The 12,516-nt window shown below is 40.4% G+C and overlaps 1 protein-coding gene and 1 long non-coding RNA gene across 2 annotated transcripts; one reads left to right on the top strand and one right to left on the bottom strand.

The window, feature by feature from the left end:
• Nucleotides 1-2,885: 2,885 nt before the first annotated feature.
• On the bottom strand, nucleotides 2,886-5,794 carry LOC103717334. The gene is made up of 2 exons (XR_005507713.1): nucleotides 5,575-5,794; nucleotides 2,886-3,156 (listed from the first exon to the last, which is right to left on the bottom strand). It is a non-coding gene; the product is annotated as an uncharacterized LOC103717334 (long non-coding RNA).
• A 1,669-nt stretch (nucleotides 5,795-7,463) lies between these two features.
• Nucleotides 7,464-8,793, top strand: LOC103717333. The gene is made up of 2 exons (XM_008805661.4): nucleotides 7,464-7,688; nucleotides 7,867-8,793. Exons 1-2 carry the CDS (start codon nucleotides 7,526-7,528, stop codon nucleotides 8,397-8,399), a joined length of 696 nt encoding a protein of 231 aa, XP_008803883.3. The 5' UTR covers nucleotides 7,464-7,525; the 3' UTR covers nucleotides 8,400-8,793.
• Nucleotides 8,794-12,516: the final 3,723 nt, after the last annotated feature.

Below are 12,516 nucleotides of genomic sequence, written 5' to 3'. Positions count from 1 at the left end.
CCAAAGAGCGCCGACCAGAGAGCTGCTCGGCCAAAGGATGCCGACCAGGAAGGCGCTCGACTAGAGGGCGCCGACCAGAGTGCGCGCCAAGAGGTGCCCAACCAAAATAAGCTGCTCGGTTAGAAAGTGCCGACCAAAGACAGCGCCGAGGCGCTCTGCTAGAAGGTGCTCGCCTAAAGGGCGCCGACCAGGAGTACTCAAAGCAGCCCCGCCACAGGGCGCCCCATTGGGCGACCAGCTCGGCTCGGCACCCTTGCCGAGCCGATGCCTTAACCAAATGTTCAACCTCCGCCTAAAGTCCAAGGGACTTGACAACTCCTACGGCTTGCGACCTGCCACTATCTCCAAGCCATCAAGGCATAAGATCTCCGCAGGCATTCGGCACGACCTGCCATTAATGCATGAGACTCCCTCAAGTCTCCGATGCACTCAGGCATTTAATGAACACGGCCCAAGACGATCTCCGGATCACTGGACCATCAGAGCACATGGCTCTACCTGACCGCCGGTTCATTCGGTAATAAATGCACTTACCATCCACAGACCCCAGGCCCGCCACGGCCGGCGGTTCAACCACTCCAACAGGTCCGATCGACCGTGACAACTCCCTGGTTCCGGTCTGATTCGGCCCCGTTCTCCACTACGCCATAAATGGGCCAAATCGTGCCCAATTATTACGGACAGGGACAAATCCCCCGGTCACCTCCCAGGTAACGTAATCTCCTCCTATAAAAGGGAACCTGGGGAGAACCAAGGGGGGAGGACAACAAAAAACGAAAACAGACCCCCGGGACTGAACCTTGGGGGAAGCATAGACACAATTGATGACATCATTCCCTTCGTCTTCTTGATCTGATAAAATACTGTCTTCTCCATACACTTCCTCTCCCCCGCTCTCTCCACATACCTACCCCCTCTGACTTAGGCATCGGAGGGCCGGCGCCGGGGAGCCCGGCCACCGATTTTCCTTGCAGGACTCGCACACCCTCCGCGGCGGAGGACGCAGCCAGCCGGCGCACCGCCGTCCGCCTCCTGTAGCAGCGGAGCTCCTCCTTCCCCGGCTTCACGGTTACGCTCCCAGAAGTCAGAACCTGTTTCAGTTAAAAGTCTGCCATCTTGTTTGTTCCTCTACAAGCATTATTAGAAATGATATAACATAATTAGAGTTTATTCCTCACAAGTAAATCCCTAATTTTATTCTCTTCCTCTCACCCATTGCATTCTGTATATCATTTTCAAATTCAGATTTCTAGAAAATTTGTCCATTAGATAATTTATGCCATCTTGTTGGTTCCTCTACAAACATTATTACAAATGACATTACATAATGAGAATTTATTCCATAGCAGTAAATTCCTTTTTTCTTTCTTTTCTTTTTTCTCTACTTCTTTTTTTCCCATCCTTTTCCCTCTGTCATATTCCTTTTCTCCTTTATCCCCATCTTTTCAGATCAAAACTCTTGCACACAGCCTCCTTAATGTTAATGGTTGACCCCTCCTTCAACCAGACTTCTTTAGCTAATCTCAGTAACTTGTGGTTGTGGAACCCCACAACTTATAACTTCAACGAAACTAGATATATTAGCTATTGTTGAGATTCATCTTTAGCAAATTGGACCAAAAGAACAGAAAAATATTCCAATCATGTTCCTAGAATAAAAAATTAACCAGGAAAGACATCCCTCTAAGAGAAAATGTTATTAGATATAACATAGTAAACATAAAATGCCCACTCTAAGATCAGAAAAACAGTATTTAAGGCACAATCAGGCCTTCACTGCTTGTATCAGCCTCCCCTTGCTCCAAATATACCTTCCTCATCCCTAACTGCAACAAATATACAAACTTTTACTGCAGAATTAAACGTACAAACAAAATGAAGACTTAAATGATCATATCATAGTCTTAATTTCAATTCCAAATTGATAGTGCTGTATCTGGACAAGTCCACTCTTCAATTTTCTGAAACCAATTTACCAATGCCAGTTCGAACCCATCAATTATACAGTCAAACTTACTAGTTGTGAGAGTAATTTTTCAGGAAGACCATGACATATAGAAACTAACAGGTCTAAGAAGTGGATATATGACCAATTTTATGATATCTAATCATAGATGGCATTCTCTTTCCCTCTTCTTTTCGCTCATGATTGTAGGCATCACAGTTTTCTTTGAAGGTCCTGCATAAACTGTGCAGTCATGGCTATCATCAGTAGACTGTTGAGGTCCCTACCAGCTACTAACTTGGCAACTTGCAAAGAGAAACAGGGACCAATACTGTAAAATAAAATATAATTCATACTTCAGATAAGTTTTTACTGACAGATGGATCTAAACTTCGATAAAGGTGCAAATGCAAATACTATAAAATCTGAAATAACCTCCATTTTCATTCATCACCGATGTAAAAATAACAAAGAAAAATGGATTAATTAAAGTTGGGCATTGTGAAAGTTGGATGCTTCATGGAAAAAATTATACGGTCAAAGAAAGAATTTAATTGGGTCTGGATTTTGTAACCAATATATTGAACAGATGCAATAATTTTTTTGGTTGATAAATTACGAATTATATATCCAAGAAAATTATCAAATATAGAGATAAGGTGAAGCAGTCATTATATCTGCCAATACATCAAGATATAAGGAAACATAACCAAAATATATAACAGGAAAAAGAACCTCCCACCACCACACCACTAAGGCAGGGAATATTAACCTGATTAACAGACCTACCCAAACAGCAAATGCTGATTACTGGCAAGCATTTTCAAGTCACACTTTGGCTGAAAAGAAGCAGAAATAAGCTTGTTAAATTGATTGGTTGCAGGCTGCTTCTGATTCAAGACAACAATGACAATGTGCAAATATAAGCTAACAATGACAATGACATGCAGACCTTAGACATTTTTATTGTGAAAAATTGGTACATGGATATACTGGACAAACAATAGGTTCAAATCTATGACAAATTGAATGCATTTAACAGAAATAAAAAGTTCATGGGATAATTACAAACCGTCACAACAATTGATTTGTCTTCATTATAGAGTGGTTGATCTCCAGAAGTAGGATATATAATAGCCAATTGTTGGCGAGCAAGATAACAATCCTGACAACAATGCAAGCCACTCCAATCAGGGCCTCTGTGCTGCAACCTGTGTTCGAGAAGAACAAATCAGACGAACAGATATGAAGTCTGCTCTTAGGTTATTACAAAATTCACATCAAGACCTACAACTAATAGTTTACATTATGCACTTCAAGAAAGGGAAATCATGTTAGGATCATAGTTCATCATCAATGGAATTAGTAAATAAACAATAAGAAAATCATAAAACACAAGTCATGCAGTATATATCTTTGAATGTCTACATCTTAAACCAACCTTATAAGTTCTCATAAGAATACAGAACACCGAAACATTAGCCCATGGAGTCAGTGTTAGTTAGGACAGAGCACCTCCTACATGATACAGAATAATTCTGTCAAAAAGCATGACTAGCTACTTGACAAAGTTGCCTTCAGTCTTTATGCAGAAGCATCTAATACATTCTAAAAAAAAAAAGTAACTGACTGACCAGCAGAAGGTTCTAAAAACACAATTCCATCAACCATATGGTTACAGGTTCCAGAAGAATAAGACATGACATTACATCCAGTCTCATGAATTTCATTCAACAGTACTTTCTCTGGTTCAACTTTTCAATTAATTTAGCTTTTTATAAAATAAAATAAACTGTGCAGTTTCCTTAAACACTAAACCAGTAACTTCCAATTTAGGGCATATTTGGCATCGCTTTAATTTCTTGTTTTCTATTTGTAAAAATAAAATTACAGAAATCAAGACAAAAAAAAACATGTTCGATACTATTATTTTTATTTTCTACTTTTTCAAGTCACTTTCATTATTTCTAAAAAAACAAAAGTAAAAAATTCTTACTGTCAATATTTTCAGAAATAAGAACTTCGTTTTTTACCACCATGACCGCTGCCGTCGCCACCATTGTCACTGCCATTGCCACAACCACCGTTGCCGCCGCCACCACCACCATCATTAGTACCTTTACTGCATTGCCAGCACATCCACCACCACCACCATCGCCACCACTATCATTGTTGTTGCCACCTCTACCACGCTATTGCTATCCTCATCATCACTTCCGTCACACCATTGCTGCTTTTGCCACCACCACCATTGCTGCCACTGCCACCATCATCACTGCTATCGCCTCCACCACACCACTACCGCCATCGTCATCACCTATGCTATGCCATCGCTAAGCCTGCCACCAACATCGCCACCGCCTCCACTGCCTCTGCCGCCTCCGCTGCAATTATCACCATTTCCACCGCCATTACTATGTTTGTTTTTAGAATATAACTGACTTACCAAACATGTTCATATTTTTCAAAAACAGAAGAAACAAAAATAGATTTCTATTTTTCTGCTTCTTAAAAAAATAAAAAAGTGAAAGTGATGCCAAATAGCACCTCAACATTTAGCATGCCAAACTTTGGTTCTCAAATAAGTATTCATCAATCAATTAGTAACTTCAATCACAAAAATGTATTTGATTTATAGTGGTTAAAAACGGTCTCTTATGAAATAAAGACAATTGTTTTTATGCCACAACTAGAAGTCTTGCCCCACACCATTAAGAAAGATATCTGATTTTTTTGATAATTAACCAATAATTTTGTAAATTCTTTCCCACCGTATATCATGGTAACCCCGAAAAGAAATCATGCCTTTATGAATATTTGGCAACTTGTACTAAAATTCATAATATTTTGCAAATATCATGGATGGTTTTAATAGTCTTTAAATGATGGTAATTCATTTATATGTTCCCCATTTTTTTATCCATTTCTCAATTTTCTGACTTTCTTATGACATTTCTTTCGAATTTCTCATTAATCCACAACATATTACAAATTTTTGCTCTTGGCAAAAAAAAAAAAAAAATCAGTAACTCAAATTTGCTTTCTCTGATTGCATCAAAGACCTGATGAGGCACCAGTAAAAAGAGGTCTCCAGAAAAAGGATGAGAAGAACATTAACAGACATGGATCAAAAGTCAATATGGATCAAAATCATAATAAAAAAAAGATTTTGAAAATCTTACAGCAAGACCAATGGTCACCCTTATACAAACAACTAGCTAGCATACAAGGATTCATCCAGAAGCCATGGATAGTTAAAGCAAGATACAATGAGCACGGCGGTTTATGACTATAGAGATTGAGTATTGTCGACCATCTGTTTCCAAAAACATATTTTCCTCAAACTATAAAAGAAAGAAGCATCACTTTTCTACAGTGGCTTAAATCTTTGTCCCCAAAAAAAACAAAAACAGCACAAAGATTTCGCATAAAATTCATGTCCTTTTTTTTCAAGAGAAAAAAATCCAAGTCCTTGTTAGATTCAATACATTGTCTACTATATCGACAAACCAAACAGAAATATTGTCTCCTTGTTAGATTCAGTTGCATTTTTATTAACACAAACAGGATATTGAGCCCCAAATATCTAAAAGAACATTATCGCGTCAAAGAACAAGTCGGGGGAATACCTGCGGGAGAACTCGATGATTCGAGATCGCCCAGCAAGGGAGGTGGCGGCGCAGCCGCGCACCCCAACACCGCGAGGATTCCGCCCATGGCCGCGACCCAGGCGATGACATGAAGGCTTTCCCCTCTGTTCATTTTCCTTATTTATGCTCTTTATAATCATGATAATTGAAATTTATTCCTATATCTTTGCTGCTTACAATCATGGAATCCTTCAATTATCGACTTCTATTATTGTACATATCTTATAGTTATTTCCAAGGTAATAAAATATGTATTTTTAGCTGATAAAAATATTATGAGATTTATATCATACGAGATTATATATATTTAAAAAATATAATAAAAAAATCGAGACACCCTTTCTGACCAATTTTCTCATTATAGGAAAAAATACCGGACTCTCATCTCTTCTCCATTACATCCCAATACAGCTCTATTATTACAATCAAAAAGAAAAAAAAAAGGCTTTTACATGTTGCAGCCAACTTAGTGTTTTATTATACGACCAAACATATCGTATTAGACTTTATATTATTGGAGAAAAATTGTAAAATAGTATCATCACTGCTTTCTTTTTTCCATCTCAGCATCAATTTGTAAATATTTTCACCAAGGTACTAGGTAAGCTCGATTTCATATGATAATATGCTGGGGTGTTTCTACTATGCACACGCTAAGTTGAGGAAGAGTACTAGATAACCAAGTCAAGCTCGTGCACCTTTATTTCTCCATAATCATTAAAATTCATACCATATTTGTGCTCTCTAAAATTATGAATTTTTTTCTGTATATTTATTAGTCAACCTAGTTAAGCATATGTATTCTTATTTATCCATAATTATTAGAATTCGATTTTCTATATTTGTGTACTATACAATCATGGACGGTTATTGAGACATATTTTCATATTTGCGCTCTCTGCAAACATGACCAATTATTATGATCCATATTCTTATTTATGCTCTCTACAATCATGGATCATTTCCTTATTGTATATACCTTAGATTCGTTCCTAAGATCATAGGTTTTGTATTTCTAGCTATCCTAGAAATTATGGTACTTTGTATTGCATAACATTATATATATTTGCAAAATATAATAGAGAAGATCAAGCAGTTCCTCCCAACCGATTTTCTCAGAGGGTATTGCGATAATCTGCAACACTAATCAATAACAGTAGTAATTTACAGGATTTTGTGGTATCCCAGGTTGCTAAATGATCAGCAAGAAGGGCAATCTTAGATTTTGGCAATCATCACATATTTGTAACATTGCGTTATATGACAATCATCACATATAAACAACATGTTGCTTCATCCAAAACTGAATGACTTTCATTGGATATTACGGCTAATACTCCATGATTATGTTTCTCAATGGATGGTGATCACATTGTTTCTTATTACCACTGTTAATTTTTTAATATATATGGAAAATTATATAACAGCTCAAACTGGTTAGTTCAAGGACAGCAGATTCATTTTTAACCAGAACATGGGAAATGAATTCTTGGAAAGTTTTCCACCAACATTCTACTGGTATGAGGTGTGACCGGCAATGGTTGTATACACCTGCATGAATAGATTCATTGAAATGGATGTCATATAGTTCTGGGTGGCAGCAAACTGATGACTTTCAGCCGGTGGCTGGTGTGCTTCCTCTGCGGCAACTCAGAAAAATCACTCAAAAAGATATCATCTACTGTCCTAGACCATTCACTTAGCTTCATTATATGGTATGTTTCTTGAGTCACATTTCCGGGTACCCGAATCATTTTTCTCCTCTTTATGGTGTCCCCACTGTCATCCACGACAGGAACTCTTGGGCCCAGGATCTCTAAAAGAATCCAAAGATGGCATATGGTTCAAGGATAAGGAATTTGTGTACTGAAAAAGCCAGTGGGAGGAGCATTTGGGCAGACATCTTCCTTTCTGAATTCTGCACATATCCATGGCTTGCATAACTAATTCTATCTTCCCAAAACGCAACAGGATCCCTCTTAGTATGTTTGATTGGCTGAAGGGCAGGAGAGCAGAGCAGAGACAGTCGCAGAAGTACCATGACATTGATCTTCCATTCTCTCTATCACTAGTAGCTAAGACACACCTTCGAGGCAATCCAATGCTTGCATACTACTTTCTCTCTGCAATCTTGTTACTGTATTTTGTATCATGACTTAAGTATACTGATCTCATTTTTGCTTATATATTGTTATAGCTGCTGAACCTGATCAACTTCATCTGAAATTCTAAACTGTGGCTTAATATTGATATGCAGTCAATGATTGGCAGGTAGGGAGCTGAAATGCTGCTATAGGGCCTCTGTTGATGGCTTCAGTGCAACTGACTTTCACAGCTGTTGTGACTTCAAAGGCCCTTGTGTGGTGATAGGCTACACCACAAAGTCCTTCAAGTTTGGAGCATTCAATCCTGAAGGATACAGGAGCACTGATGATTACTATGACACTTTTGATGCATTCCTATTCTACTGGAAGGAGGCAGCTGGTGCAGGAGGTGCTGATGAGCCTATCATACTTCCCAAGGTCGGTGGCAGCGGCGCGGCGCTCTTCGACTACGCTCGGGGTGGGCCGCAGTTTGGAGCTGATGGCCTCCTCGTCGGCCCCCCGCTTGCGCCGGTGATGGGAGGTTTTGCGGGGCCTGACACCAACTCCGGCATAGGTGACCTTAGGCAGGCCAAGTCTAGGCTGGGACTGTCCTATGCTAAGAGGGAAGATGGCAAGGAATCTCTGTTTGGGGATAAGTCCAGAGCAACTCTGGTGGAAGTGCAGGTCTTTTGTAGCCCCCAGATAGCAAGCTTGTACTGAGAAGAAATGGAGGAATCAGTTCAGCTTCCCATAGCCATGATGCTAAGTTGATCAGATCAGATGTGAAAGAAGATCAAATTTGGCAGATAAGATATAGTCTAATGATGCTAAGTTGATCAGATGTGCAGGTTTTGCTGTAAGACCTGCTTTAGGCCTAAAAGCCTGGACTGTTATTTCTCAGCTTTCAAACATGGTGATGAGAGAGTCTTAAGGTTACTTTCCTCTAATAAAAGAGCTTCACTTATTGTTTCATACAAATGCTAAAGTAAGGCCAAAGTCGAGGAGTTGAGTATGATAAATGATTTGTCAATGCTATTTTTCCAATGTATATATACTACTATAGTTGCATGTTTCCTTTAGCCATTCTTGAAATACATGTTACAGTTTACTTCGATAGCGAAAAATGTGCTCAAACCTTCAAAGAGAATGTGGTTCTGGTTGGTGACTGTTAGTTGGTGGCCATCATATAACAACTTGATACCAATCTACATCATACAAGAGCATATATAACCACTGAGATGGATGCGAGCACTAATTGGGCTGCTCTGATTCGATCATATATGACTCAGATTCTGTCGGTAATCGTTATCATGAGTTCTTTTGTACCATCATTATACTTTTATTTTGTATTACATATATTAATAAGGGAATGCTATATAACATATAGTTTGTGGATAAGTTCAAATATTTTGTGATGGTCAAGATTTAAATCTAGGCTTCTATAAGATCTCTTTGAAAAATATAAAGCTTGGGGTAAGGTTTCCATAAATCTCTAGTTGCTAATCAGAGAAGTGCGATTGAATTCTATATAGTATTTAGGTTCACGAATAATCTTAACAAATGAATCTTGTAATGACAGATCGGGTTAGATTTCGATTCTGTTGGCTACACCTATATTAGAGTAGGGTGAGCAGCAGCTGTACCAAAAAAAAAAAAAAGACAGCTGGGTTCCGTTTCAAGTCATCTAAAAGTTGATCGGCCGTGAACGCTTATAACTGGCAGTATTAAATCATTCTATGACACCTTGGGGACTCCTAAATAATTCCTCATGTAATATTTCCAAATTTTGCGGACTTCTATGAAACTAAAGACTTCGAATTATTAGATAATATCAATGAAGTACCTAAAATTTAATTTTTGCTAACAATATCATATGGATCAATAGTCCAGAAATTTTTAAATAATTCAAGATATAATTAGGGAAAAATAGATATTTTTTTTAAAAAAAATATTTCTCATAGAGATTTTTTTAAAAAAAAATTGAGGATGTGTTCGGCATCATTGTCACATTTTTTTTAAAAAAAATCTAAAAGTAAAAAAATTCTATTATATTTTTTTAATATTTCTGACAATAGAAAACTTGTTTAGTTCCTCTATTTTTTTCTTTTACAATGAGGTAGCATCGTGGTTGAGGACAATGGAGAGCTCGAAGTCAGGTGGGAAGGCAGTCGAGTCGAGGGAGCAGCAAAGAAAAAGAAAGCGAGGATGGGATGGGTGACACGGCCGACGACTTGGGATAACTTGGCATCAGATAGAGAAATGACCAGCGAGGTCTAGAGAGATTGTGTGGTTGGATGGGAGCCACAGGGCTTAGAATGAGATTGGGTGAAGAAGAGGACTTAGAAGGAAAAAAAAATCTTTCTAAAAGAATTTTAAAATAAAATTTTATATTTTCACTTTTTTAAAAAATAAAATTTTTTTAAAAAATAGAGGCCGAAATAGTATAATCAAACATGTTTTCTGCATTTACTTCCATATTTCTGTTAAAAAAAAAAGAAACAAATAAAAAAAAACACACACACAAAACAGGGACCTTCAAGTAATTTTAGGTCTAATCAGGGACCTACAAGTAATCCTGATCGACTCTCTGCCTATGACACCTCCAAGTCCCACGGGTGGTTCTATATACACCCCCCATATTGCTCAGGACACCCCCCAAAAATTAAAAAAAAATTAAATACTCTCTACACCCCCCCATTTGCTAAGGACACCCCTAAAAAATTAAAAATTCCTAAATTACCCCCCACCCTCCCCACCCCCTCACCTAAATTGCTCTCTACACCCCCCAAACCCCCCCCACCCCGCTCTTCCCCTCCAAAACACCCGCCGGCTTCTCCCTTCCGCCCAAAAAACCTCGCCTCAAGCACCTCGCCGGCGGCCAAACCCCCTCCGTCTCCCCCTTCTCCCTCTCGTCGCCGGTCGGTGCATTGCACCTCGCCAACGCCCAAAACCCCCCCGTTCCCCCTTCTCCCTCTCGTCGCCGGCATTCTCCCGATCTCCGACCACCTCGCCGGCTTCTCCGGGAACCACCTCCCCGGCCATCTCCCGAGCAACGAGCACCTCGCCGGCGCCTCCACGACCACCTCGAGGTAGCCCCCCCCCCCGCCTCCAGTGCTCCGTTCGGCACTGGATCGCCGAACAGAAGCCTTCTGTTCGGCAACCCTCAACCGAACAGAAGCCTTCTGTTCGGCTGCACAGTGCCGAACAGAAGGGTTGTGTCCGGCTCTGTGCAGCCGAACAGAATCCTTCTGTTCGGCTCTGTGCAGCCGAACAGAATCCTTCTGTTCGGCACTGTGCAGCCGAACAGAAGGCTTCTGGTGCCAAATCGCGTGCCGTGCTGAATTTTGTGCCGAACATTTATGTATGCAATTGAATTATTTTCTTTGATATAGCCTAACATTGAATTTCTATATTTTCAGACATGGATCCCCGTCCCGCCAGAGTTAGACCTACGGCGTCAGCTAGGAGACGTCGTGCTAGGATTGCTTCTCCCGAGCCTGCTCATATGCCATCGGACTCTCCTGAGTCAGAGCATGATGATATGCCCGCTAGGGGCGAAGACGATGAGTCCGTTGGACCATGTCCAGGAGGTCCAGAGGATGAGTCCGTCCTGATCAGTTTCAGGACGCATATAGCAGCTTCCATCTGAAGGCAACAGGTATTGTTTATTTGTTATAGCATTATATTTTGTTTATTGATGTTTTATAAAGTAGTAGTAATTATACATTTATATTACAGGAACGAGCTCCACTAAAGTGCATGAACCATACTGCCAAGGTTGGTGAATGGAAGTGGTGGTCTTTAAACCAACCAAATACCAAGTTCAGAGCACTATTGAGGCAGTCGGGCCTCGTAGAGTTAGTACAGTGCTCTTATCGATTCATCGATAAGATTCTGATTTCGGGCTTCGTAGAGAGATGGCAGCCCGAGACGAACACCTTCCATATACCATTTGGCGAGATCACTATCACGTTGGATGATGTATCCGCCATTTTAGGGATTCCTGTCGCAGGTGCCTCAGTAGCAGTTTCTCCTGAGAGGATGAGTGATCGGGATGCTGAGGAGCTACTTGTGGAGTTGTTGGGGGTGTCAGCTGGAGACGCGCGTCAGGAGGTACTGTCATCGCGCGGTCAGTCTGTGAGGATGGAGTGGCTGAGGACTCAGTTTCACTCTGTATCTGATAGAGACAGCCAGCAGAGGATAGAGTGTGCAGCACGAGCCTATTTGTTATTTTTGTTAGGCTGCACACTCTTTGCTGATAAGAGTGGGACCAGGGTGCCTATAGCGTATCTGTGTTTACTGCGGGATCTGGATAGGGTGAGCACATATGCCTGGGGTACAGCTGCCTTAGCATATTTGTATCGGCAGTTGGGGATTGCGTCGAGGTCATCAGTGAGACAGATCAGTGGTTATATGACGCTTCTGCAGGCATGGATTTATGAGCATTTTCCAGCACTCAGTCCTCACCCGTCGCTCAAGTATACTGATGCCAGTCCCCGCGTGCACCGCTGGATGCCCGGTACTCCATCCCGTACCACGATGGACCATTTAGTGGTTCTACGTGAGTCATTGGACCTTTTGAGCATCGATGAGGTACGTATCATATTACCATTTGCTTGTGTTTGTCAGTACTTTTAATATGCAATATAGTATAAAACTGAAATGGACCTTTTGTTTTGCAGGTTATTTGGGATCCCCATCATCGGCTTCGGGGAGATCGCCCATATATTGATATCGCATTTTTTAGTGGCTCCATCAAGTGCCTTGATATCGTAGAACCCTATCATCCAAAAAGGGTTCTTAGACAGTTTGGTCGTATTCAGACCATCCCTCGAGC

This window comes from Phoenix dactylifera, unplaced genomic scaffold, assembly GCF_009389715.1.
Source record: "Phoenix dactylifera cultivar Barhee BC4 unplaced genomic scaffold, palm_55x_up_171113_PBpolish2nd_filt_p 000261F, whole genome shotgun sequence".
Classification (NCBI taxonomy): Eukaryota; Viridiplantae; Streptophyta; class Magnoliopsida; order Arecales; family Arecaceae; genus Phoenix; species Phoenix dactylifera.
Note: the sequence above shows the minus strand (reverse complement) of the source record. Positions and strands in the feature narration are given on the sequence as shown.

Excerpts from the sequence above, each read along its gene's own strand:
- LOC103717333 (XM_008805661.4), top strand. The coding sequence starts at position 7,526 with ATGGCTTGCATAACTAATTCTATCTTCCCAAAACGCAACAGGATCCCT. Across the intron at positions 7,689-7,866 it reads AGCTAAGACACACCTTCGAG|GTAGGGAGCTGAAATGCTGC; the intron begins GCAATCCAATGC and ends AATGATTGGCAG.